At 40.2% G+C, this 27,029-nt stretch overlaps 1 protein-coding gene across 1 annotated transcript in view; it reads right to left on the bottom strand.

The window, feature by feature from the left end:
- Positions 1-314: 314 nt before the first annotated feature.
- Positions 315-27,029, bottom strand: part of LOC100890522 — a 43,781-nt gene continuing 17,066 nt past the window's right edge. Inside the window, exons 7-19 of the mRNA XM_030996351.1 lie at positions 26,836-26,955; positions 25,598-25,957; positions 24,527-24,634; positions 24,055-24,173; positions 23,280-23,514; positions 22,628-22,832; positions 20,286-20,554; positions 13,593-13,732; positions 11,964-12,123; positions 7,011-7,370; positions 6,432-6,815; positions 5,966-6,079; positions 315-2,089 (exon numbers count right to left, since the gene is read on the bottom strand). Coding sequence (XP_030852211.1) covers positions 2,049-2,089; positions 5,966-6,079; positions 6,432-6,815; positions 7,011-7,370; positions 11,964-12,123; positions 13,593-13,732; positions 20,286-20,554; positions 22,628-22,832; positions 23,280-23,514; positions 24,055-24,173; positions 24,527-24,634; positions 25,598-25,957; positions 26,836-26,955 — 2,615 coding nt within the window. The 3' untranslated portion in view covers positions 315-2,048. The remainder of the gene's footprint in view (positions 2,090-5,965; positions 6,080-6,431; positions 6,816-7,010; positions 7,371-11,963; positions 12,124-13,592; positions 13,733-20,285; positions 20,555-22,627; positions 22,833-23,279; positions 23,515-24,054; positions 24,174-24,526; positions 24,635-25,597; positions 25,958-26,835; positions 26,956-27,029) is intronic.

The following is a 27,029-nucleotide window of genomic DNA, read 5'->3' as shown; positions in this document are numbered from 1 at the left end:
CCCTTTCATTTTTCGGAATTACGAAACTTTGGAGCAACGAACCTTGGGAAAAACGAACCTTCGGAATGAATTTAAGGAATTATGAGAATTCTGAAATATGAACCTTCGTTACAAATATTTAAAAAACGACATGAAATCGTTTTTCTCATACATATACCATGTTCATAGTATCAAGTATCAAGTATCAAATTTATTTGTCTTCCAGAAAAACACATGTGAAAAAATATGATAGAGTATAATCATAACAGTACAATGTAGAATAAAGAAAGACGAGGAGGCCTTGGTTGAAGCACAGCTTGTTAATATGTTAAGGCCCCCTCATGTGATGTGACAAAGATAACTGATTCATGAATACAACAACAAATATGGTATATATAAAACCATTTACAAAATACTCTCAGAGAACAACTACCCAACGATGCATCGACCACAGCATGGATGACTACAACAAGCATACCCGAAGTTGCGCACATCCCCATCACACCGGGTGAGCTAACAAACTCAACGTATGTGCGAAAATATGTATCACTTGAGCAAAAATCAACCCGCCCATGAGAGGGTGATCTAATATGGACTAACCCAAGCTGACAACAAATCGAGACATCAATGAGTTATTGCTCTCTGAGTGCGGAGGTCAAGTAGGAATATATGGTATATGTACAGATTGGAAAGAAAAAGAAAAAAGGAAAAGGGATCAAGGGTATTATGTCAAAGTCAATAAACAACGAAAAATAGATCGAGAGTAGAGTTAAATATGCTACAGTACACACAAAATGAAGCTTGATAACACAATCATGTGTCATCGACATACTTGTGAATATGAGCCTTCGTTAAAAATAAAATAAAAAACGACATAATCGTTTTCCTTATACATGTACTATGTTCATAGTAACGTCGAGAGAGGCAAGTATTGATCAAATGCCTAGTCAAATGCCAGTGTACGCATCCGGCAAAGATTCGAACCCTCAACCTCCCGATTCAAAGTCAAGGACATGAACCATGAACCATACACATTAAAATTGTTAAAGGAGAAAGTGTACATTCACCACACTCTAATTTCAGATTACTCTCTATAAATAAGTTATACAAATCTAATTTTCCCAGTATTGATAAACATCACCTGACTTTAACATAAAAACAAAGCAACGAGTGCAGCACGAATGTATTAGACTACATATAGTAATTTTTTTTATTTTTTTATATATGTTATAATTATTTTTCTATCACCACAAATATGAAACATTTAAGATATAATTTCTATATTAGAGAATACAAACAAACAAAAAGGAAAGGGGGATTTGACGTGTTTGGAAACCAGCAGACCTACACACAAAAAAACAGTACAGGGGCGTTTAGTAGGCCCCGGAATACATCATTATTTCATCTGATTTATTTCATCTATAAAAATGCACATATACCTTGTAAGGGATATGTAAAAAAAAAAAAAAAAAAAACATTTGGACTTTGATAGAAAAAAAATCTGTATTATCTCGTATATTTCGGATTAAATTCCAGATGTTTTGACATATTTACGTACTGTTGAGAGGACCAAACCCCATTACCGTAATAGAAAAAGCAATACGTTGTAATAATGTCAGTATTGAAGGGAAAAACAAACCTGACCAAGTTTCATCATTGTAGCTCATGTGAATTGGATAAACTAGTTTGATATGTTCTATTCAATGTCTATCGAACAGCGTGAAAAAAAATTATCATTCAAGTTATGGTTCGGTATTTTGAGCCAATTAGAGATCTGCCACATTTTCACGTGGTAAATAGAGAGGTTTAATATACACATGTATCCCGTTTCCCGTATTCAATATCTTTTTCATGACTTTGAAGAACAAATCTCTCCAATGAAGTAGATGCAAGGGGCACGATGTATACAACGAACAAAACGTGCCTCGTTCCCCCTCGTTGGTAGCCTCGACAATTTATACTTCATCCATCTAATAAAATTACTGACAATCCCAGTAATGCCAGAGGCCCCCGCTACACCACTGCCTTACTGAATGATTATATTCTTGTCTAGCTATCTCTTCGTGGTGCTATGTCTTGAGGGTATCGAGTCCATTTGTATTGTCCTGACCTGAACGTTGGAGAAGAGAACAAGATTACATAAATATATGTACAAAGTATAAAACGGTGCTTTCCACGCCTTGGAAATGAGTTGAGTGAATTAGTCATGCTTGCACAGTCGATTTGAGAAAAAATGGAACTTTGTGTAACATTTCTGTACAAAACAATGAGAGTGTAACTCGGAAAACAGCAAATCAAGACGGAAACATTTTTGCGCAGACCAATTTTCACGAGCTTTTCGAAATTAGGCAGTGCTCACTCAGGCATAAAATTGTAGCAATACTTTTAGTGCTATCCGTTTGAAAAGACCCTCACCCATAATTAAGCATACACATCGCACACAAAATCGTATAGTGCTCTTGCAAAAAAAAAGTTGGTCTTAATTTTGAAATAGGTACTTCTGCAAATGATTTATATATATATATATATATATATATATATATATACATATATATGGGAGTGAATAAAATGGTCTAGGAACGTGAGACGTAGCTGTATTTTACGATTTTATTACGAGTTTTCGGCTTGTGAGGCCTTCTTCAGTACAGCTACGTCTCACGTTCCTAGACCATTTTCTTCACGCCTACATATTCCGGACCACCCGTTGTCATGTCAGAGTTGAGAATGGGAAGGCGTGTCTGTTTTTTTGTTATAAAGGTGAGAAACTCATGAGCCACTGAACACTGGCGTTCTGATGGGGGGGGGGTGTATTTTTTATTCGATACAAGTGATTTACAAATGTTGCTGAAATGACATGATTTTCCGGTACGTTTTTTTTCTCTATTTTTTTGTAAGTCATACCTTTTTATGCGTTTGTAGGAAAATTAGAATTCCCAAATTAACAGTCGGGCGAAAAATATGCTTATTTAGAAACCTTTATGTCAGGGTCTGCAAAACGGCCAGGCTCGGGGGCTCGAGCCCCTCTCACTTTTTGAAAAAGTTTGTTACAGAGAAAAAAAAAGAAAGAGAGAGAGAAAAAAATAAGTGACCTGCCAATGTTACAAATGAGGTATCGAAATATGCTCATCTGACCGTAATTAAATGCCTAAAACCCCAGAGCTTACGGGGGCTCCGCCCCGGACCCCACCAAGGGCCCTAAGGCAGTCCCCTGTATGCTCATCTGACCGTTATTAAATACTTATAAACCCCGAGCTTCCGGGGGCTCTGGACCCAACCAAGGGCCCTAAGACTGGACCCTGGATGCTCATCTGACAGTAATTAAATGCCTAAAACCCCAGAGCTTACGGAGGCTTGGCCCCCGGACCCAACAAAAGGCCCAAAGGCGGTCCCCTGTATGCTCATCTGACCGTTATTAAATACCTAAAACCCCTGAGCTTCCGGGGGCTGTGACCGCACCAAGGGCCCTAAGGCGGGGCTCTGGATGTTCATCTGACCGTAATTGAATGCCTAAAACCTCTGAGCTTCCGGGGGCTGTGCTCGCTGGACCACACCAAGGGCCCTAAGGCGGGGCTCTGGATGCTCATCTGACTGTAATTGAATGCCTAAAACCCCAGAGCTTTTAGGGGCTCCGCCCCCCGGACCCCACCAAGGGCCCCTGTATGCTCATCTTTATGCCTAAAACCCCTGAGCTTCCGGGGGCTGTGCTCGCTGGACCACACCAAGGGCCCTAAGGCGGGGCTCTGGATGCTTATCTGACTGTAATTGAATGCCTAAAACCCCAGAGCTTATGGGGGCTCCGCCCCAGGACCCCACCAAGGGCCCAAAGGCTGTCCCCTGTATGCTCATCTGACCGTTATTAAATACCTAAATCTCCTGAGCTTCCGGGGCTCTGCCCCCTGGACCCCACCAAGGGCCCTAAGGCGGGGCTCTGGATGCTTATCTGACCGTTATTGAATACCTAAAAAAAAAACGAACTTCTGGGGACTCTGTTCCCTGGATTCTTCGCCAATAAGCGGCCTGCCAGTGTCACAAATAAGGTATTTTAATATGCTTCTCTGACCATAATTTTAATGCCTAAAAACCCATGAGCTTCTGAGGGCTCAGCCCCTTGAACCCCTGCCGGGCCAGGCCATGAGCCCAACGCCATTTTACGCTCTACCTAATCGTGAATAATCCACTTTGAAATTCGTTCCGCGGGGCCTGCAGGTAACGTGTAAGAGTGGTGGTGATGCAGATTTTTCTTCTGCCCCTACCCCTTCCAAACGTTTTTGCTCGTTACGTCACTGCCCCTGGAAGGTGAGCCCCCTGGAATGTTTGCCCCCCCCCCCCCATCCCAAACTGTTTCCGGCGCGCCTGCCCATGCCTAATGGATTCTTCCAATGCCCATCTCAAAGATGCATAATCCACAAACACATAACAAACACTTCCAATTTCAGAAGCACAGTGACTAACCAAGACTACCCCATAACCTCACACATCACATGCAAATCCAGTTGGGTGATATATCTCATCAACTGCACTCAATGCAACAAACAATATGTTGACAAAACAGAAACTACACTATACACACGCTTCAACAACACACGATCCTAAATAAAGAACTCCCATTTGGAAACACAACAAAAAAATACTACCATACACAGTACAATTCTACCTTCCATCCCACTCACTAGACAATGTTCAAATCACCGGAATCGAATTAATCCACAACAAATCACGCCACACAATCCTCCACAGAGAATCTTTTTGGATATCAAAAATGAAAACCCTACACCCAGATGGGATCAATGTTGATCAATAAGTCAATTAACACACCGACATATCAGACGCACGTAAACTTTTGATCACATGATCAAAAAACTGCCTCAACACAGATTTTCGATCTTAATTTTAATTTTATTTTTAGTCTTTGATTCTCACGTTTTATCCTTGCATTTGTTATACAATGTAGAGTCAACATACTGCAACCCATCGGACTGCGTACACTCCAATACATTTGAATGATGCCTTCTATCCTCCTCCCTCTCCCCTCCCTAGACACAGATCATGACACCGGCTGTGTCATAGATCAGTAACATCCGTGTCACATATCAGTACACGTTCACATATATCACATCAACTGAATAAACACATCGACAGCCCAACACGCAAGGTAAACACTTTGAAATTGCATGATCATTTCTAAGTTTATTTCGTAAGTATTTCTCGTACTAATGTTTGCAATGTTCATGATGCTTGACTATGATTGAGTGATATTAAGTTTGTATGCCATGTATATTTGTTCATACAATGTATTTGTTTTTGTATGTGTTTCCACTTCAGAACCTGAAGAAGGCCTCACAAGCCGAAAGCTCGTAAAAAATTGTAAAGTACAGCTACGTCTTACGTTCCGAGACCATTTTATTCACGCCTACATAATTTCTGGAACACCCGCTGTCATGTCAGAGTTGAGAATTCTCGCACTTATATATATATATAGTTTTATCATAACTTAATCACAATTATAATTAATAAATGACACATATTTATAAAGCTTAGATCCTCTTCTTTCATTTCATGGAACATCTTTCACGCATGAGTGATTAAAATCAATTTGAAGAGAGGGAACCGAAAAGTAATTTGGCGGACAGTATCTGAATTTCAGGGAGAAAATCCCATTTTTAGAAAGTTCAATTGCTGCCATTTCATATGACACTTCAATCAGCAAAAATGAACAAGGAATAACAAAGTTCTGTTTGTTTAAAATGATGCTTGCATTTCCATAATTGTATTAAACAAATTCGTTTTCACTGGCTGCCTGCCGTAGCAACAAACGATATTGGCAAAAAACTTAACTCCGTTTCGTTGACGATCAGCCATAGACGAAAGAGGGGTGATAGTATCCAAAGAGTATCCCTTAAGAGCGCACAGGGAGGTTCTATTATTATGTGATACGCTATTTACAAGAACGGAAAATTAATATTATAAGTATAAGAGGGACACAAACCTGTTTGACAGTAATCCCCTTTGAAGCCTTCGGGACAGAAGCACTGGAAACCTCCATCGATGTCTGAACACGTGCCTCCATTATGACAAGGGTTACTCAGGCACTCGTTGATATCTGGAAAGTAGCATCGTTCATTTAGAGAAAGTAATGAAAATATTGATATTCTTTCACCTCAAAATGGCTATAATATTGTTATTAGTTTTGGGGGATTTGGTGGAGAAAAGCAACAAATTTGCAAAATACCTCGTGGATTTTATAACTTTCATGAAGTGATAAAGATCAATTTTGTTTTAATTGCTTATTTCGTTTGTTAATGAATTAACTCTCGTGCTTTTTCGTCAGAAAACTTCCCTTTTAAAACTATTTCAACGTATTTCGAGGTTAAAAGAGTTTTCCATGTTTGTTTTTATAGATTAATGAATAAGTTTATTGATGTTTTAAAGTTAGAAAAAGATACATATCTCACCTTCAGTCCTTTCTACTGTTAGATTCACCAAGAATCCTCTTCCCATAAACGAACCGACCACTCTTCGTTTCCTTCTACTGGAGTCCCCAGTATCCGACACAAATCTAAACCACAATTTTCGATTGGGGGAAGTAATATCTTCAGGCAATTCACTTCCAGTCAACTCCACTAGGATTGTGGTTATTAAAGGACTCGATCCGTAGCCCACGGTAAGCGAAGAACCGTTGGTGAGGTTAAAGAAGTCGAAACGCGCCCTCACGCTGTAATCCTGAGGAGCCATTATCCGCCAAATCTCGTGCACGCTGTCGCTTGCATCAAAAGGAAAGTCTGGTGAGCGGAGCTGTTGGACCGTAGACTCGTTCACCAAGATTAGAGGATTGTCATCTGTTACAACAACAAAAAAGGATAACACTAAATGTGGCAGAAATACAGGCTTGTCTTTTTCCTACAAAAAAAGACATACGAGAATATATTAGGAAATTGTTTGTTTGTTGTGAAATAATTTTAAGATCATCTGATCATTCTGAAGATTCTTAAATCCCTAGAATTTCACCATGACACAAAGTTGGTTCTTATTACCTCTCGGATCCACAGCGTTCAGTGTTGCCATGAACCCAACGTCTGTACGTTCGTAATTACTGGAGAATTTTAGCCACATATGGCGGCTATGTGACGTCACAATCGACCTTAACCCATAGCCCGTGAGCCTCGCAAGCTCTGTGTAACTCAGTGGCGTCAGTCCATCGCCCACGAACAAGCAGTCGATGTTCGATTCGATAGCGAAGTCGACGATGCCCAGCCTGACGCTGTGGTTGACAGGGGCTGATACCTTCCAGACGATGTTATCACCGACGTTGTAGTTGGAAGGGTAATTTGGAGAAGTGATGTTCACTGGGACGGCACGCTCAAGGGTGATTTCAGTAACACCCGGTGTTATTGCTGAAAGAAATATAAATGTAACCAGAATACTTGTGATTTTTGTTTTAATCCAATGAATAACGCCAAAACATATGTTTGAGACCACAATTTCAAGACGGAAAATTTAACCTTGAAGTATAACTACTGTGAACTTATAATCTGAAGAATTCAGACTCCTATCGAAGGGCAAGTTGATTTACTAGCCAGAGGGCCACTTCACTTCACAACTGCTGCTCCCAAACTGTCAATACATTCAAAAATTATCTCAAAACTCTTCTTTGCTGTTAGCAATATACGGCACGCTCAAGGGTGATTTCAGTAACACCCTGTGATTTTGCTGAAAGAAATATAAATGTAACCAGAATACTTATGATTTGTTTTTAATGCAATAAATAACGCCAAAACATATTTTTGAGACCACAATTTCAAGACGGAAAATGTAACCTTGAAGTATGTCTAATGTGAACTTTAATCGGAATAATTCAGACTCCTATCGAAGGGCAGGTTGATTTGCTGGCCAGAGGGCCACCTCACTTCACAACTGCTGCTCCTAATCTGTCAATACATTCACAAATTATCTGAAAACTCTCTTTTTCTGTTAGCAATATAACTGTAAAGCGCATTCGAACATGTATATGAAAAATGCGTTATATACTAAATTAATGCTAAATATATTACTCATTGCGGATGTAGTATCGAAAATAATATCGCTAGTGATATTCGTTTGTCTCGCAATGTGGTCAATAAGGAATCTAAAAGATCACGACGTTTCGTGCGCTATCTGCCACAATTCGTTAGGTGATAAAAACTAATGTAAGCAAGGGTCTTTTATACTTTAAGGGAGGACCGGCGGAGCGGTCTATAATTCGATCGATAATTGGATAATTTCAACAGAGACAACGGGATCGATATCCCCGAATTTTGGATGCGGACGATACGCCGCCATGACACTCACCGTCCTGCCGGCCAACACCGGTCGATTCCATTCAGCAGACGGGCCGAGCCAGCGGCCCGTTGATTGGTTGAACACCGTATGCGTCGGCCAATAGGCCTGGTGCATTAGCCGAACCAGTGGCCGAACCAGAGGCCTGGTGATTGGTCGATCACCGTGTGCGTCGACCAATAGGCATTGTGCGTTATTGTTCCAATTATCGATCGAATTATAGACCGCTCCGCCGGTCCTCCCGTAAAGTATAAAAGACCCTTGCTTACATTAGTTTTTATCACCTGACGAAGTGTTGCAGATAGCGCACGAAACGTCGTGATCTTTTAGATTCCTTATTGACCACATTGCGAGACAAACGAATATCACTAGCGATATTATTTTCGATATAAATACATTATTAGTATTAGTATTATTGTTATTATTATTATTATTTGTATTATTAGTAGTAGTATTATTCACGGTCAAAGGGGCCAGCTGGTTGATCAAATACAATAATGGGAAACAGAAGGCTTCAGAAAGCTACAATTGGCCTGTCGCACATACATTCCTTGGTTTAACCTTTAGCCAAAGTCCTCTCCATACAATCCAAAAATATTTCGAAGAATCAACAATATCATGTAGAAAATCATTTGATTACGTATTAAGTCATTAAAAGGCAAGCACATTTCAGTAGGTGGTGGACAAGGCTTTTGAAATTGCGTGTAATGTTTTGTTTGTTGCAACGACCTTCGTCATTGCCTTGTTTTCGTTCACATTCTGCCCCATTAATTGCAACTATGGCTTGGCAGACCCATACCTTTTTTGGGGGGATTTAGATACTTGAAGATATGCCCTTTCCAGCCATATACAAAATTATATACCCTATCACTGGCCAAATTTGATAAAATTGCCCTCCAAATTCGCCATTTTCAAGAAAATTCTAAAATAACTTCAACACATATATCCATATACGTAACAGCTGTCTACTAAGTTTTTTAAATTTTAATGCCATCTTCGCAAAGTTATCGCCAAAAATGATGAATTTACTATGCATTACGTAATAGCACGTTTCATGCGTGCAATACATTGAACGCAGATGACAATGGTGTCAAACTGACCGCAATGACGTGCCCTTTTGGATGATACCAAGTATGGTATATGTTCACACAGGAAATTGTGAATAAATCGCATTTGAACGATGGTCAATATACCAATTCTGCCGAGTTTCCGCCCGATTATAGCACGTTTCGGCTATGACGCATTTTATTCAGACTGCTTTTGGCCCCCAGAACGTTCTTTATTGCAATAACGAACATGCACCAAATCCCATTGCTTTTTGCACGCAGTGCTTGGGAGCCCTTTCTAGGTTCTTTCCCCTATATCCCAATTTCTTTCAAACTTCGTAGGCGTAGTCTTCCTTCTTCTTCATGTCGTCCGGAATCCTATTCGTTTTGCACGTAGAGCTTGTTATTCCTAGTTAGGTGCTTTCCTCATGTCCCTTTCCTTTCAAATTTCATAGGCATATTACTGTTTTCACACTGGCAATATTTTGCTTAACCCCGTACTATAGGTGGTGGGGGTTAAGGGGGTCTTAGCCCCACCTATAGTACGGGGTTAAGCCTATTCCACTTTCTGTTCAGACTGACTTTTACCAAAGTGGGCTAAAGTTGGCTAACCCCACCTATAGTACGGGGTAAACTAACCCTGCAAAATAGCAGGGCTAACTCCGCAATTGTGGTGCTAACTCCTGCTAACCCCGCAATTGCGGTGCCAAGCAAATGAATGAGAACAGAAACGAAAAATAGTACGGTACTACGCAATGGAGCGTATCGCAGCTGGCCAGATGCGAAGTATGTCCAATCATAACATTCACGATATCCGGGGTTAACGAATAGCAGTGAGAACAGCGCGACTTTTACTATTCCGGATTAGGCGCTAGTACGGGATTAAAAACAGCGTGTGTGAAAAGCCAAAAAAATAGTCCGGGGTTAAGGATAGTACGGGGCTAAGCAAAGTACGGGGTTAAGCAAAACCAGTGTGAAAAGAGTAATAGTCTCTAACATCTCATCAAGTCACTACATTCTTCGATTTCCGAAATCACTCATGCATAACCGTCCAGGCGCCATTTTGTCCGTTTCTGGTCCATTTTAAGGTCTTTCTATCGTCCTTCCTATCTCCACTATCCTAGATCCTACAAGCTTCTAACAAATTTCTCTAGATAGTCTAAGATATGTTCTTTAATCTGCGACGCATAACCTGCCCTGTAAAATGCTATCTTTGTACTCAAAATTCAAATCTGAAACTGACTCCGTCAAAAATCTCTCAAATTCTTGAAAAATTGACCCCTAATTTATCTAAAACTGCCATAACTTTCTCATATAAATTCTGTTTTGTATTTACATCTCACAGTATCTTTATATCATGATTGCACATAGCCACGCCAAATTTCACGCTCCAATGACTTTGCAAAACATAAATAGCGCCCTCTAAAGTTCTGGGAATTGGCTTTATTTCTGTGGCCGTATCTCCATTATGGCTTGGCAGACCCGTACCCTTTTATGGATTTAGATACTTGAAGTTATGCCCTTTCCAGCCAAATGCAAAATTATATACCCTAGCTAACACTGACCGACTTTACGAAAAAAATGCCCTCCAAATATGCAGTTTTCAAGAAAATTGCGAAATAACTTCACCTTGCTCTAAAATTACGATCCTTAGACCTACGTCAATGAAACTTTGCAGATACATGTATCTGTCTGCCAAGTTTGGTAAATTTGAATAACGTCAGCGCAAAGTTATCGCCAAAATTGATGAATTTACTATGCATGACGTAATAGCGCGTTTAATGCGCGCAGATGACAATGGTGTCAAACTGACCGCAATGAAGTGCCTTTTCAAATGATACCAAGAATGGTACATGTTCACACAGAAAATTTTGAGTAAATCGCATTTGAACAAGGGTCGCTGTACGAATTCCGCCAAGTTTCCGCCCGATTATAACATGTATCGGCTATGACGTCATTTTTTTCAGACTGCTTTTCGCCCCCTAAATGTTCTCTGTTTTCCTTGAAATTTTGCAGTGACATTCCGAGTTGCAACACGCAGGACACCGCAAAGCCGGATTTTTAAATTGGTCAAGGGGGCCATTTAAGACGCCATTTTGTCCTATAAATCTATTTTACTTCATGTGTTTCGATAGGATTATCATAGAAAAAAGGGAGAGTGGTTTACTATAACAACCATGAAATTCTCTTTCCAATGATACCAAATACGGCCCATAAAGAGACATAAAGAGAGAGAGAAAAAAAATTATTCAAGTCCGGTCATAATAAAGATCCTTTACGTTTTCCGCCAATGAATTACACGCATTGTCTATAGGGCAAATCGGGTTCACGCTTTTGGCCCCCAGAAGGATCTTTATTTTTCTTGAAATTTTACAAGCACATTCAAAGTGGCCAAGTGCAGAGCATCTCGAAGCCGGATTTTTTTAAATCGGTCAAGCATGACATTAAATGCTATCTCATACTCTGCGTAACAAGTCCGAAAGATGCTCTTTCGTTTGACACGTAGAAACATGGCGTCATTGCACGTATATCGTTCTGACACGATTGCATTTTTAGTTTCATGTTGTTGTTGTTGTTCTTGTTGAAAGTCTTCCCATCATATTTTCCCTGCACAAGGGTACTCACCTCCTGAAACCACAGCTGTAATAAATGACTGGAACTGTGAGATTCGGGTGTAGACGCCGGGCGAGAGTGATTTTGCGCATTCTCCTCCAAAGATTGTTGTTCCGACTAGATGCCACCGACCATCATCACCCTCACAGGTCAAAGGCCCGCCGCTGTCTCCCTGATTTTTGTAATAATAAACACGAGACAGTGAATTTAATTGGATTACTTGCAAACTAAATCAAATATGCTACGTAGGACCACACACATATGCAATTTTCGAAAAATTACATATATTTGAAACCTGGAAGTTTGATATTTTAAAGGGGTAGTTAAAGTGTGCCCAACTTCTGAAACTAGGACAAAAACGTTAAAAAATTGAAAATCACTGAGTGAAAAAGAACACCATTGCAGTCAGTGTCACAGTAATGATGGAAACGGGAGTACAGCCCAAATAATCGTTCTAATGAAAATAAAATATGATGGGAGAGTAGAAAAGCAACTTGGGTAAAAGGTAATGACTCAATCCTATGCACTTATCTCCTTTCATGCTGTCGTAGTAAAGAGGTTTGAGCGCTATACTGGAAATTCAAAGGTCATGGGTTTGGCTCCCGGCACGGCACTGATGTCCTTTGACAAGGCCTTAAAGGAGCTACACAAAGAACATTCACTAACAACTCGTAATTAGAACAAATGACATATGGATGGAAAGATTTTCTCTTGAAAAACACGAACAATTTGCTGAGAAATCATATAGATATCATGGAAAGGCGTAAAATGCAATTTTTCAAGACCCTCCTTAGACCCCCGAACGCCCCTGCAACGTAAGTCAAAAACACACAAGCGTAGCGAGCTCTGAATTGTGACGTCACACAGGACGAACAGCTCAGTGCCGTGTAGCAGTATGCAGCTAGCCAGCCGTGTCCCGTATGTGACGTCACAAATATTGACACTCTACAAAGAACCGCTGAAGGCAGAAAATCTGGATCTCCAAACTAACATTTTTTGAGAGTTGATTACTGCGGGCCCCAAACATATTTTGAAGAGAAGAGTTGTTGTATTTGATCGGCAAGGCTTCCCCTTCGCAATGATATGAGTTTTGCATCAATTCAAAACACTTTTGATTCTTCGTGTGGCTACTTTAATCTACATTTGCCACTCCATACCCAGGATTGAATGGAGACACTGTAGGAGCACGGATCCTGTGTGATAGTTATTGCGTTATGCCCTCACGGTGACCATGTGGTAGGAATACTCACCAGAGAGTGGAGATGCTGCACATTTTGCGTATAGATGAATCCGGTGTCCGGGATAACAATATCTTTAAAGCGCTTAGACACGGTATTTTGTCTTAAACACTATACATGTATAAATCTAGATCTTTTATTATTATTAGTAGTAGTAGTATTAGAAGTGTACGTAGTAGCAGTAGTTGTAGTAGTAGAAGCAGTAGTACATGTAGTAGTAGTAGTAGTAGTAGTAATAGTAGTAGTAGAAGTAGTAGTAGTAGTAGTAGTAGTAGTAGTAGCATTCTCTTTAATTCAAACCTCATAACAGTTGCCTATTGTGTCCGATACCGCCGCCCCATGACACCTGTGCCCCCCCCCCCAAACATGGATAAACTCAGGCAACGCCATAGATATCACTTACCTTACAAGCATCAATTCCACCTGGCGCATATCCAGCACATATCATTTCTTCTGCCACAGCCCCGTCGTAGGAAAGATTAGAATTGCACCAGTTTCGATCAAGAAGGTTCACCACTGCTTTTTTCATGCTCACCGTCAACGCTGCGAAAGATTAAGGAAAATCATCGTTTACATCTTCTGTAAGCAAACGAATTTCAAGTCAAATTATCATGAAATGTTTGAAACCATTTAAAGAGTTATGGAAAGGTAGAGTGGTTTCAACACTGCTACATAGCTTGATTTTTCATTTTTAACCATCCAATAAATACAATATTTAATGATATTTGGGTGAATAGGGGTATCAAGTTAGGTGGTTAGGTAGATCTACGTGAAGAAGAACTACTGAAGGGCATCTTCAAAGCTTCCCTATTTGAAAGAGGCCTTGTGGATATCACATTCCTTTCAATCAGATAACCTAGAGAATTGATTGGCTTACCCCTGTAGGAATTGAGAAACCTATATCAGCAACTAAGTAGTGAAGCACAGTAGTGTTGTTGATTCAATTTCAATTCAATTCAATTCAATTCAATGGTTTCATTCATTGTAAGTTAACAAAAATATATATATATATATATTCACAAATAAATACATAAACATACATCATGATTTAACCTGGGTATACGAATAAATACCTTAGACTTAAAAAGAATGAAAAGAATGAATTCATTTTCAATAATGGTTTATTATGTAATTTCAAAATACATGCATCATAATTGTCATTTTACATGAAAAGCAGCAGAAGCTGAATTATTCATGTTTACATGTTGACATAATAAAGTGATAAATCGCATTTTTAAATATTGACACGTTTAAAAGATTGTTAAAATAGATTCAAAATAACATTACACGTTAAGAATGACAAAATAAAGATTTATGCTCTCGTTTAGAATGAATACATTGGATTTTAAGACTAAAGACGACTGAGGTGAAGACTATTACTGTGTTTGAAATTAAACATGTAGTTAAAAAAGCGTTTAATTATGGTTAATTAGATTGAACAAATATGGTAAAGGGCTGTTCTTGAAGGGATTGGTTTTGCATTTGAAATTATGATATGTAGGAACCTGACGTAATGATATTATAATTTTTTTTTTTTTTAAGGTAGCCAGTTCTGGCATGCTGGGTGAATTGCTAAAGATTTTGTAAATTTTCTACAAAGTACTAGTCTTCTTTCCTCAAGTGTACTTAAATTGCATACTTGACATGCATGTGAATATGACATAAATTTAGAGCCTTAAGTAATTTTGCAACCCTCCGTTGCATTCGTTCGAGACTGTTTTTCTGTTCAGATGTAAGACCACTATGAAACACTGGGGCGCAATATTCTAATACTGGTCGTATATAGCCTGTGTAGATTAATACTAAATCCTTTAAAGGTAAATTAATTTTTTTAAGTTTCCTCAATATATAAGTTTTTCGATAACATCTTTTCATTAGCTTATCAATATACAAATTCCACTTTAGATCAGACTGGATGATCACTCCAAGAATTTTAGCACTATGCCTATTACACAACTCGGTCTGGTGGATTTTTCATGAAACTAACTTGGAGGGTAAAACACTTTGAAGGATTTAGTGACATATTATTCACAATAGACCAAGATTGCACAGAAATAAGTACTGATTGTAATTGTGAGACATCTGTAGATTTCCGATATTGTACTAACGAGAGGTCGTCGACATATTTAAAATACGGTATATAAAGTTGCTCACATAAATCGGTCACCATAATGAAAAAGAGAATTGGCCCAAGACGTGTACCATGGGGAACACCTGCATGATTGATTTCAACATTTGATAAAACACCGTTATATTTTATATTTTGTTTACGAAATTCTAAAAAACTGGCAATCCAATCTATTATCCAAGGCCTTATATCCATATGAATCATTTTTCTAATAAGAATATTGTGATCTATGCGATCAAATGCTTTACTAAAATCTGTACAAATAACAGTTGACAGAGATTTACTGTTTTCTGCATTTTTATATGGACTATGTAAAAGACCAACAATATAATGTGTAGTAGACAGACCAGGTCTATTGCCAAATTGGTGAGTGTCAATTTGTTTATCAATATCTTCTAATAACCATTTTTCTATAAAGGATTCTGCTACTTTGGAAATATGAAGTCAATGCAATTGGGCGAAGATCATTAATATGAGGAGGTTGGGATTTTGGAATCGGACATATTTCTGCAGTTTTCCATTGGGTTGGAACTTTTCCTTGTCTAAAAGATTGGTTTAGAATCTTCGTAAATGGTACACTCAATTCACATGCAAATTCCCGTATAATTCGTACTGGTATATCATTACTAACAGATGTTTTTTTTCAATTGTAATTTACGTAATTTACAATACACTTCCCAGTAACTGATTTCTGGGCTATTGCACTTTGAAGGTAAAAAACATGGTAAAGTCTCCCTATCTAAGGGAGAAAGATCAGAGGCAATAGACTCAAACAAATTACCAATTGCATTAGCAGCTTTTTTATAGCATTGAGGTTTTTGTGATTCAATACCAAGAATAGTAATTGGAATGGGGTTACATTTACCGTTTGTAAGTATTTTAAAATGTTTGTACCAAGCTGACGGATTATTCAACTTTTCTCTTTTTATACGAGAATTGTAATAATTCTTTTTAGCAACAGATATAGCTTCAGCAACTTTATTGCGTAAATGTTTCCAAAGATAATTATTTCCTTTCTTAGAATATGGGAAAACTTAAAAGAAAATTCCTAGGTCCTTGTATTAGGCTAGCCCTCCACGAGCATAATTTTCACAAGCTGAATAAATATGAAGGCAAAGAAGATCAAAATAATTAAACATATCAGAATCAACTTGCATACAGGATATCAGTTTAAAACAAAAAAACATACACATCATGTTTGAAAAGAGTGGCCGACAGTTTGAATCTCTTCCCGCTGCTCATATTCTTAGACGAAGTATTTTATTTTCAGTCGCCTCGATCTCTTGGCCCAGGCGTAGTGAATGGGTACTGGTGTAATGGAGTAATATATACTCTGACATGCACTCAGGGGCGTCGCTAGACCTTTTTCAGAGGGGGGGGGGGGGTGTAGAGGCCAACAATTACCGACAAAACTAGCCACCTATTACCGACAAAATTAAATGTCCAATATCTATAAATTCAACCCTATAAACCTGGGGCCGAAGGCTAAATTGTTTTTCCTATGGACTATCTATAGTACTTGCACATGCGCAAAATGGTCATTTTCCTCGACGACATAAATATACGAATTATTTCTTCAATATAGTCAGCATCATAGCTACATGTATATATTTTAATGCAGGCGCGGAGCTAGGATCTTATTTTAGGGAGGGGAGGTAGTGGGCAAGAGAATCACTTAAAAGCACGCTCATTAGGGGGGTGTGGGTGATGGGCCTCCCGCCCGAAGCGCGGAAGCTTAGACGTTTCCTTAAATTATTATGAAAAGAAGACGATTAATTGTACCGTTTTCGACTGTTAATCCTTGGCTGAATTAAGTTTCCTCCCCCCCCCCCCCTCCCGCGCGGAGCGCGAAAGCTATGACGTTTCATTAAATTATTACTAAAAAAAGACGATTTGCTGTACCGTTCTCGACTGTTTATCCTTGTCTGAATTCAGTTCCCCCCCCCCTCCCGCGCAAAGCGAGGAAGCTTTGACGTTTCATTAAATTATGAGAAAAAGCAGACGATTCGGTGTACTGTTCTTGACTCTTAATCCTTATCTATATGGAGCTTCCCCCTCCCGCGCGAAGCGCGGAAGTTTTATTAAGTTTCATTAAATTATTAGAGAAAGAAGACGATTCGTCGTACCGTTTTCGACTCTTAAAGAGAAGGTTGAGTTCTGAGAAGAGGTGAACAATAATTTGTGAGCGTTATCATTCTTATTATGCAAGTAAGGAAGAACATCAGGTAAGACCTGTTCCCTGAAAAGCATGGCTCCTCAAATGCCTTCATATGTCATGTAACATCGTAAAACTCGGGGCGTAGGTTTTTTACGCCACGTGTTCGTGTAGTCTCATATACATCTTTTTGTATACAGTGTTTGTAACTTTACCAAGACTTGACCAAATTTCTTATTATTTTGATGATTCCAAAACCTTGCAATACACACAAATTCTTAAGCCCCAGTCCCATATAAAGCCGGACCAGCACGGACGAGCACGGACCACTCCGGACCATCCCGGACCATGGTCTGGGGTGATCCGGGATGGTCCGGGATGTTTTGTTCAAAAAATCGCAACCGCCGACCGTCTCCCCGGACCCAACACGGTACCACTACGGACCGCCCCGGACGTCCGGGCATAGCCCCGGCAGCAGTACAGATCATTCCAGACCCAGCACGGAGCCGCCACGGACCGTCCCGGACCACCCCGGTGCCAACACGGTGCCAACACGGATGACACCGGACCATCCCGGTGCCAACACGAATCATCCCGGAACGCCCCGGATGGGGTCCGGGATGGTCCGGGATCATCCGTAGGGGCGCCGGGGTGATCCGGGGTCAATAACTCATCCCCGGACTGCCACGGATCAACACGGACCGCCCCGGCGCCACTACGGATGACCCCGGACCCAGCACGGTGGCTACACGGATCACCCCGGATCAAACTATTGTCCCGGACCGTCCCGGACCACCCCGGCAGTTTTTGACCGTCAAAAACATCCGGGGTCGACTCCCGGACCGCCCAGGACCATCCAGGACCATCCAGGACCATCCAGGACCACCCCGGTGCCAACACGGTGTCAACACGGACCGAATCCCGGATCACCCCGGATGGGGTCCGGGATGGTCCGGGACGGTCCGGGACGTATATGGGACTGTAGCTTTATATGCTAGATGATCAACCTTTTCTGGTCGATTCCACACCGTTTCTTTCACAATGCAATCGCATGACCAGAACTCAACTTCATCTTTAATAATAAGCCCTATTCATCTGAATTCAGTTTCCCCCTCTCGCGCGAAGCGCGAAAGCTTTGACGTTTCTTCATATTATTAGAGAAACAACACGATTCGTTGTATCGTTTGCGACTCGAAATGAGCCCTATTAAAATTTGTCTGAATTTGGTTTTCCCCTCTCGCGCGAAGCGCGGAAGCTTTGACGTTTCCTTAAATTATTAGAGCAAGAAGACGATTCGTCGTTGTACCGTTCTCGACTCGTCTAAATGAAATTTCCCCCTTCCGCGCGAAGCGCGGAATTTTTGGCATTTCATTACAATATAGAGAAAGGAAGACGATTCATCGTACCGTTTTCGACTCTTATTAAGCCCTATTCATCTGAATTCAGTTTCCCCCTCTCACACGAAGCGCGAAAGCTTTGACGTTTCCTCAAATTATTAGAGAAAGAACACGATTCGTTGTACCGTTTTCGACTCTAAATAAGTCCTATTAATTTTGTCTGAATTCAGTTTCCCCCCTCGCGCGAAGCGCGGAAGCTTTGACGTTTCCTTTTATTATTAGAGAAGGAAGACGGTTCGTTGTACCGTTCTCGACTCGTCTAAATGAAGTTTCCCCTTCCGCGCGAAACGGGGAATTTTTGGCGTTTCATCACAATATAGAGAAAGGGAGACGATTCGTCGTGCCGTTGTTGACTCTTAATCCTTGTTTGAATTAGTTTCCCCGAAAATTGTAAACCTCTGATTTCTTTAGCTGATATTATAGGAAAGTGAAACTTCGAGAAAATACAAGTATTGTAGTTGTAGTCACTCTCGAAGTCGTCACAGTGGATCAGAAGTCACAGTTCGTAGGGTGAGATGTATATTGTCGGTCGACCGACAATAATCATCTCTGCATTGATATAGTACACGAGGATCGAGCAAGAATACCGACAAAGCTGACCCGACACAGCAACATATTTACCCGTGTCTTTCTTGCTCCCTCGACGAGACGACTCCACCCAACAACCCCCTTCTCTCTTTTACTCCCACTCCTCATCTCTCAGACTCTTACCCCCCCCCCCCCTCTCTCTCTCTCTCTTCTCTCTTTCATCCCCCGTTTCTATTGTTTCCATTTCACTCTTTTTTCTTCTCTTTATCTTTTCTTTCTTTTCCTTTCTTTCCTCTCCTCCCTCTTTTTCTTTTTTCTCTTTCTTTCTTCACTTTTCTTTCCTTTCTTTTCCTTTCTTTCTTTCTTCACTTTTCTTTCCTTTTTTTTCCTCTCTTTTTTCTCTCTCTTTTTTCCCCTCTTTTTTTCCCCTCTCTTTTTTTCCCTCCCCCTTTTCTCTTTTTCCCGACGGCAGCGCAATTTTACCGACAATATCCTGATAGGTGGAGGGGTGTCGCACCCCCCCCTTACACACCCCCTCCCCCCCCCCCTGCACTGTAAGTTGATACCGGCACCCGTATGAAACTGAAAAAATCGTATTGCATTTAAGGACACACACTTCGTTTCATTCGAGAAATTCGCTTTACAAAATGGGCAATGTTCTTTCCTTATCATTATTATTATCATTATCAAACCCTCATCTGTTTCTGTCTTCAAAGTTTTGTTGAAGATGCACTTGTTTTCAGAATTGAAATGTTTATTCATTATCGTTTGTCTGTATAGTAGCACTTTTAGGAGTTTTGATTTATTACAGAGCAGTAGAGTGGCTGTGCTATATAAATTAATCTAATTATTATCATCATTATCAAATATAAGTAAAACAGTACATACGTGGGCCTTCCAGTGTAGTTCCCCATCCAGCGACGAGGCAGCGACGATAGTCCTTGAGTTCATTCGAGGATTCCGACAGACACGCGGGTGTAACGTAGTCACTGAATGTCACCGGTTCAGCAAGTCGTATCAGAGCGATGTCGTTGATGAGCGTAGAGATGTAGTACTCGGGATGGACAAAAATATCAGCCACCTCAACCGCTACCTCGTTGTCGGAGTCATCCGTCAAATGTGCGTTCCCAAAAACTACACGATCGACGTAGTAATCACTATAAGTGATAGTGGATGTAAAATCAGTGATTTTTACAAGGGCGAAATTTAATCATGTATATCAAAAGGACATCTCAATGGAGCTGCATTTATTTGAGCATGATATATATTAAATATTAACTGTAGTTTCATACATGAACATCAAGATTTCATTATATATTCCAAACGTTGTATTTGCTATGTCTCTCAGGGGTTTCATGAATTAACTAGCTCCTAATACATCGGACGTTATACGGTCTTGTAAATGTAAGTCTCTAAATTAAACATAATTCTGTTACGACATTGAAATGAAAACCCGAAATCTGACAGTTATCCCCTCGCCGACGAAGTCGGAGGGGATATAGTAACGCTGCTGTCCGTCCTTCCATCCTTCCGTAACAAATCTGGTTTCCGATCGATAACATTAGTAATTTTTGACGTATTTTAATGAAATTTGATATGAAGGTACATAATATTAAAACATAGCCTAAGAGTTCGATTACGGAGTATGTAAGTCAAAGGTCATAGCTCATTGAATATGCGAATCTTGTTTCCTTTCGATAACTTTGGTGATGGCCCGGTCACACACATAGACAACGCACGGCCGGTGCATTGAAAATCGGAAAACAAGTTGTGAGCCCGACTTTTGTCACGATTTGGGAGAAGCTAACAAGCTGACACCGAATGCGTAGCGTTTTGCTAGCGCACTGCGCGTATACAGGGCATGTGCTCCGCGTATTTCACGAAGTGACGGTAGTGAATGATAATCCCATACAATTTGCGTGCGGATTTTCCTCACTACCGTCACTTTGTGAAAACAGGAACGGTATGTCTGGCGTTGGTCTAGCGCGCTCCGTGCATGTCTGGCGTCTTTTGGCGTGTACATTCATGCATCGAGCTCCGCGCACACTTTTGAGCATGCTCAAAAATTCCCGACGCACACAGCAAATGACGACGAATGCATAGCGTTGGTCCAGCGTTGGTCCAGCGCGCTCGACGAACGAGTAACGAATGATGACATAAAACTAGCGAACGACAACGCACTGGCCAAAATTTCTAATTTCCAATGCGCTGGCCGTGCGTCCCCCAAGCGTCCCGTATGTGTGACCGGCCCTAATGTTTGACGGATTTTATCAAATTTGACGTGAATGTTCATGGTACCAAAACACAGCCGAAGAGTTCGATTTCGCAGTATGTAAGTCAAAGGTCATAGCTCATCAAATATGCGAATCAGGTTTCTGTTCGATAACTTTAGTAATGTTTGACGGATTTTAATCAAATTCGATATTCAATTAAATTCAATTTATTTATTCTTCTTCTTTCAATTTTTCATATTAACAATGATGGTACATTTTTACATATCCACATATTAATATACATATACATTTAGATCAATTTGCACAATGCAATACATTTATATTTTAAAAAAACATGAAATTGAAAGGGAAGGAAGGCCGACTAAAAAGCAGAGCTAGGCCTATATGACGGTAGGTGGTATCACAATACGGACTAAGATCGTTTTGGGAGTATGTAGGTCAAAGGTTATAATACTTTAAATATGCGAAAATACCTAATTATGTATGCGAAAATGTGGTTAACATCCTTGCCTAGTAATATAATAGTATAGTCTAATGGCGGTAACTTGTTCTGACGTATTAGGCCATTTATACCCTGCGAGGGAATATGCTACGCTTTAGCGTTGACTTGTTACATTTATTTCATACATACATACAATTGATTCTCATATAGCGCAAAGTTCAATAAAATATTGCTTAATGCCTTTTACATATTGTAATCGGATATATCCATTTAAAAGAACGGATATATAATTGGTTGTACAGATATTGACTACTAGCGATACTTTATATATATATATATATATATATATATATATATATATATATATTCATGAATATGATTATTTAGACGAAAACTCAGTGCATAATTTGTTTAGTTATAGTACATGCAATCTAGAGGTAAACACGTTCGCTACCATATAAATTGGTCTAAGTAAATATCCCTGTGAAGGTAAGGTGTCAATTTGCTTTCATTTCCAAAGAGCATACGAGTCTGATTAGTGGCATCATACTTACACGCAGTGAGCTGCGGTAAGAACCCATTGAGAGTTGATCAGGGTAGACCCACACCAATGTCCTCCAAATCCAAAATCCAATCCTTCGAGGCGGAGTGAACCAATCCAAGGGAATTCCACGGGGCGTGCGTTGATACCACCAACAACCCTGGATTGGTCGGGGGCGTATGCAGGGCGTGTCCCGCATATGTTGGTATCCAAAAGATCTGGGGGAGGGATAAAGTCGCAAGTCAGTGGCACGACGGGAAGGGAAAGGTCATCCACCCAATTTGAAGAGCACCCCTTTGCCTCCCCCCCCCCCCCAAAGCAAATGAAACAAAACAAAGCATAAATCGAAAATAAAATGAAAAGAGGAGGGAAAAGGATGCCCGAAGAAGATGATAAACCACCTTTGAATACGCTCGAATCCACCTCCTTTTTGGATACTGATTTTCATTTTTCTCTAAAAACCCACTTGGCAGTAAGATGAGCGCCGCCATCCCCATCTCATTAGTTGCACGCCACTGCCACATGTGATGAATTCAATAGAACATGCTGACATCTTTTCTTCGGTTTTATGAACTATCATTTATAAACACTTAGTGCATCTTATTAAGTCCAAGCATATTCTTAACTCAATATCATCTACATGAATATGGCTGCATGGTCTTTACCTCCCGCAGGGCCAAAACAGCTCCCATCTTCCTCCTGTTCATCGGTAAACATGGAACAGTTGACGGGCCAAGGGCGGTCGAGGAGTTGCTCAAAGGATGCCTTGCAGGCATCAGTGACTGCTAAACAGTCGGAGTAGCACACCCGATGGGTGGGGCCGTTATGGGTGCATTCCGGATAGTATACGGTGCACATGAAAGGGAACAGGTGATCATGGCACGATGATATAGTATCTGCCTATGGTAGGTCATTAGAAAGTATAAACTTTGAGGATTTCACGTCAGGATTTTAAAAGGAGGCAATTGCAACGTAGACGTGTATGGTACATCAACAACGTCAGTATAGCCAGCAGCTCTTGCAAGTGGTAGGGTGGGGGGGGGGGACCACGTGCCGACAAATATAACATAAATAATGTATTTTCAGACAAACAATAAATATTACATCAAAACAGATCTCCAACATATTTTCAGTCGTTACGTCTCTGAAAAATACATCCTTCCGTGTGATTATCCTTACTACCATGCAAATCCCCTCGCAAAGAATCACTTTTACAAAAAAGAATTATTGAATGCGTATAAACAAATACCAAATTCATTGGTTGATATACAGGTCAATAATCGTAGTAAGACAATGTTCTACTAAGGTTAACACTAATTAATTAATCGTTCCTGGCATTATCTATGAAAATCACCAATAATCTGGACAAACCGATCAGTAATAAAGAATCAACTCAACATTCATTTATAAAGCAATTAAAAAGACATTCCGCTGCTTTACCATGTCTTTAAAGCCTCCCGCTGCAGCGTCTGCTGTCTCTGCGTTCCGATTCGGGAAAAAAGTCAAATTGTAGGCCAGGCTCTGTCTACATATATCTAAATGAACTTGTTCGCAGTACGCTGGGTAGTAGAAAAATCGATCAATGAAGGGTCAAAAACAGCGATAACATGTCAGAGAAATCAGGAAAGCAGACAACATATATGACACATTAACAGCAACAAAAAGGGCAATCAAAATAATTCAACCGCTGAAGGTCCTGAAAGGCTTAATGTGTTTGGGGAACTGGTAAACAAAAACTCAGGGGAAAAAAACCTCTCTTTAAAGTAAAAATCCAGAAGTATAGAAACTCCCTCAATATAATCATAGAGATAGATAGGTGTGTAATACAATTGAAGGAAATGTAAATTTTATGTAACATTTATAACGATAGAAATTAATTGAGAAGCGAATGTAAACGTCAATAAAAACTTACGACAGTATTCCTCATCTGAGAAATCGAGACAGTCGTTATTTCCGTCACACCTTGCCGATTCGCTGATACACAGTCCACTCGAACATTGCATTTGACCGCTGCTGCATTCTGTCATGAAGTATTTAAAGCATCGAATTATAGATAGTCTCAATTTTAGTAAACAATACGTTATCGTGTACTTTAACTGATATATTTTGAAAAGCAATATAAGGTCTGGGCCCCGTCTTATAAAGAGTTGATATTAATCGCAACTTAGACGCGATTGATATCAATCGCAAGAATGTACATAAGAGATAGGAGACTCCAAACTTGCGATTGATGCGGATCAATCCCAACTCTTTATAAGACGGAGCCCTTATGGAATATTTTAAGTATAATTGAAATAATCACTCTGGACAATAAATCAAATATTATGAGGCACGACCTCACTTTGATACAACATGCAGTTTTCGTCAGATGTCTTAGGAATATACGTTTAAGCATAACTGGCAAACAAATTATCGTAGGCCTACCTATCTTTAACAACCTCTGTCAGCAGTAGGTAAAATATCATATGATTGACTTTTTGTGAGTGAGGGAAGTAAAATGTTGATGCGTTAATAATCAGTGATATGGTATTATGTATCCACTTACAGCAGTGGAGAATTTTCTTTCTTTTTGACTTTTTAAAATGATGATGAGCCGAATTAAATCGTCTTGCGTGCCCCGTGTGGCCCATGGGATGCTAATATGAAACATAACTAAAAAATAATAAGCAGAGTAATAGCTACATTTATATTGCACACACATTCATCCGAGAGGAAGCTCAAGGCGCCTACAAAGTAATATTATTACCCTGGCTTTAGCCCAGTTGCCCTAAGGCGTTAAAAGGATTCAAGGAATAAATTCCTACCGGGTTGCCATTTACTATATCTGGAAGGATATTAACAAAGGTAGATTAATGTCTTGCCAAAGGAAATTAGTGCCTCGGCGGGACTTGAAACGCAAACCATATAATCCACAGTCCGCTGACGTATCCACAAGACCACGACACCTCTTAAGACGCAGAGCCTATGGCTAATATGATCTTACCAGGGTTTAGTATAGCTGTGGCACGAAGACTGAAGCCAATATCACCCCTTGAGACATCCGTGGTAAACCTGACCCACATAGAGTGACCGGGTGTAGCGAGTGCACTGGAATAGTTATACCCGGTCAGTTTCTGAAGCACCCAAGAACCAGGTTCATTGGGACCAGGCCCAGAACCAATGTACAAGTAATCGTAGTCCGTCTCTAGGGCCAGGTGTAGGATCTGTATCTGGAGGATGTGACCCTCTGGAGCCGTGAGTACCCAAGTAAGGTCGAGGTTCGAGTCGTAGTAGGATGGATAGCCGGGTGAAGATATGACAGTGATTTCGTTCCATTCACTTTCTATCACAGAGATGCTGGTATCTGTGCAATGAATTCATAATAATAATAATCATAATAATAATAATTATAATAACAATGAAAATAATAAAATACAAATGACATGATAATAAAAGTGATTTTTAAAAAAAGTAGTAAAAACTTTTAACCAAGGAAGCCAAGGCATTAACGATGTTCTTCCTGAGAGCCCTGCAATTATTCTTGAAGAAACAAGTTCAGACAAGGTTGTATGACACATGCTCTTGTCCCAACTGCTCCTTGGTAATTTCATTCACTAACCGAGTTCCTTATTTTAACCCTAGAGCAATCACTGTACCTATTAAACCCTGACCCAACACCTCAACGCTTTAGGAAAGAAGCTGATACATTAAGCGTTACGTTAACCTTGGCATAACAAGTCATATGATACCATATTGAATTTCACAGTTCATATAGGGAGCCAGGCGCGTACGCAGGGGGGGGGGGGGTTGCCCCCCCCCCCTTTGGGTTTTTTATTATTATTTTTTAAATAAAAAATTGTGGTAATGGGTGACCCAAAAAAAAAATGAGCTCTTACCCCCCCCCCCCCCCCCCCCCCCCTTCCCCCGCTTATTCAAGCGGCTGGCTGAGTCGTTGCGAAATTTTCGGGACCAAAGAAAAATGTCCTCTTACCCCCACCTGGCTGAGTCGTTGCGGAATTTTCAAATTTTAAACTCCCCCTCCCTCGAAAAAATCCTGCGTCCGCGCCTGTAGGGAGCTAGCATAGATTTTCATTCTGTTATATTCGGTGATCAAAGCAGAGAACACCCCCGCTCCCACCCCCCCCCCCCCCCCCCCCCAAAAAAAAACGAAAAAAAAAAAAATCTGTCGAAATTTAGTACTATCATGCTTACATAATGCATGGAATATGCAAACGTACTTACCTAAGATAGTCTCGCAATACAATCCAGTGAAACCATTGGGGCATCGGCAAGTAAAAGTGTTTATTCCATCTTCGCAGGAGGCATTGTTTTGGCACGGATTGCTCTGACACTCATTCTCCTCTGCAGAAAAGACCGGGAGAAGAGATTGATTAAAAACACGATCACATGAGTTGATTTCAAGAATTAAGTATTTG

Source organism: Strongylocentrotus purpuratus, unplaced genomic scaffold (assembly GCF_000002235.5).
Source record: "Strongylocentrotus purpuratus isolate Spur 01 unplaced genomic scaffold, Spur_5.0 spur5_scaffold_3, whole genome shotgun sequence".
NCBI lineage: Eukaryota > Metazoa > Echinodermata > Echinoidea > Camarodonta > Strongylocentrotidae > Strongylocentrotus > Strongylocentrotus purpuratus.
The sequence above is the reverse complement of the archived record's forward strand: the minus strand, read 5'-3'. Positions and strand labels throughout refer to the sequence as shown.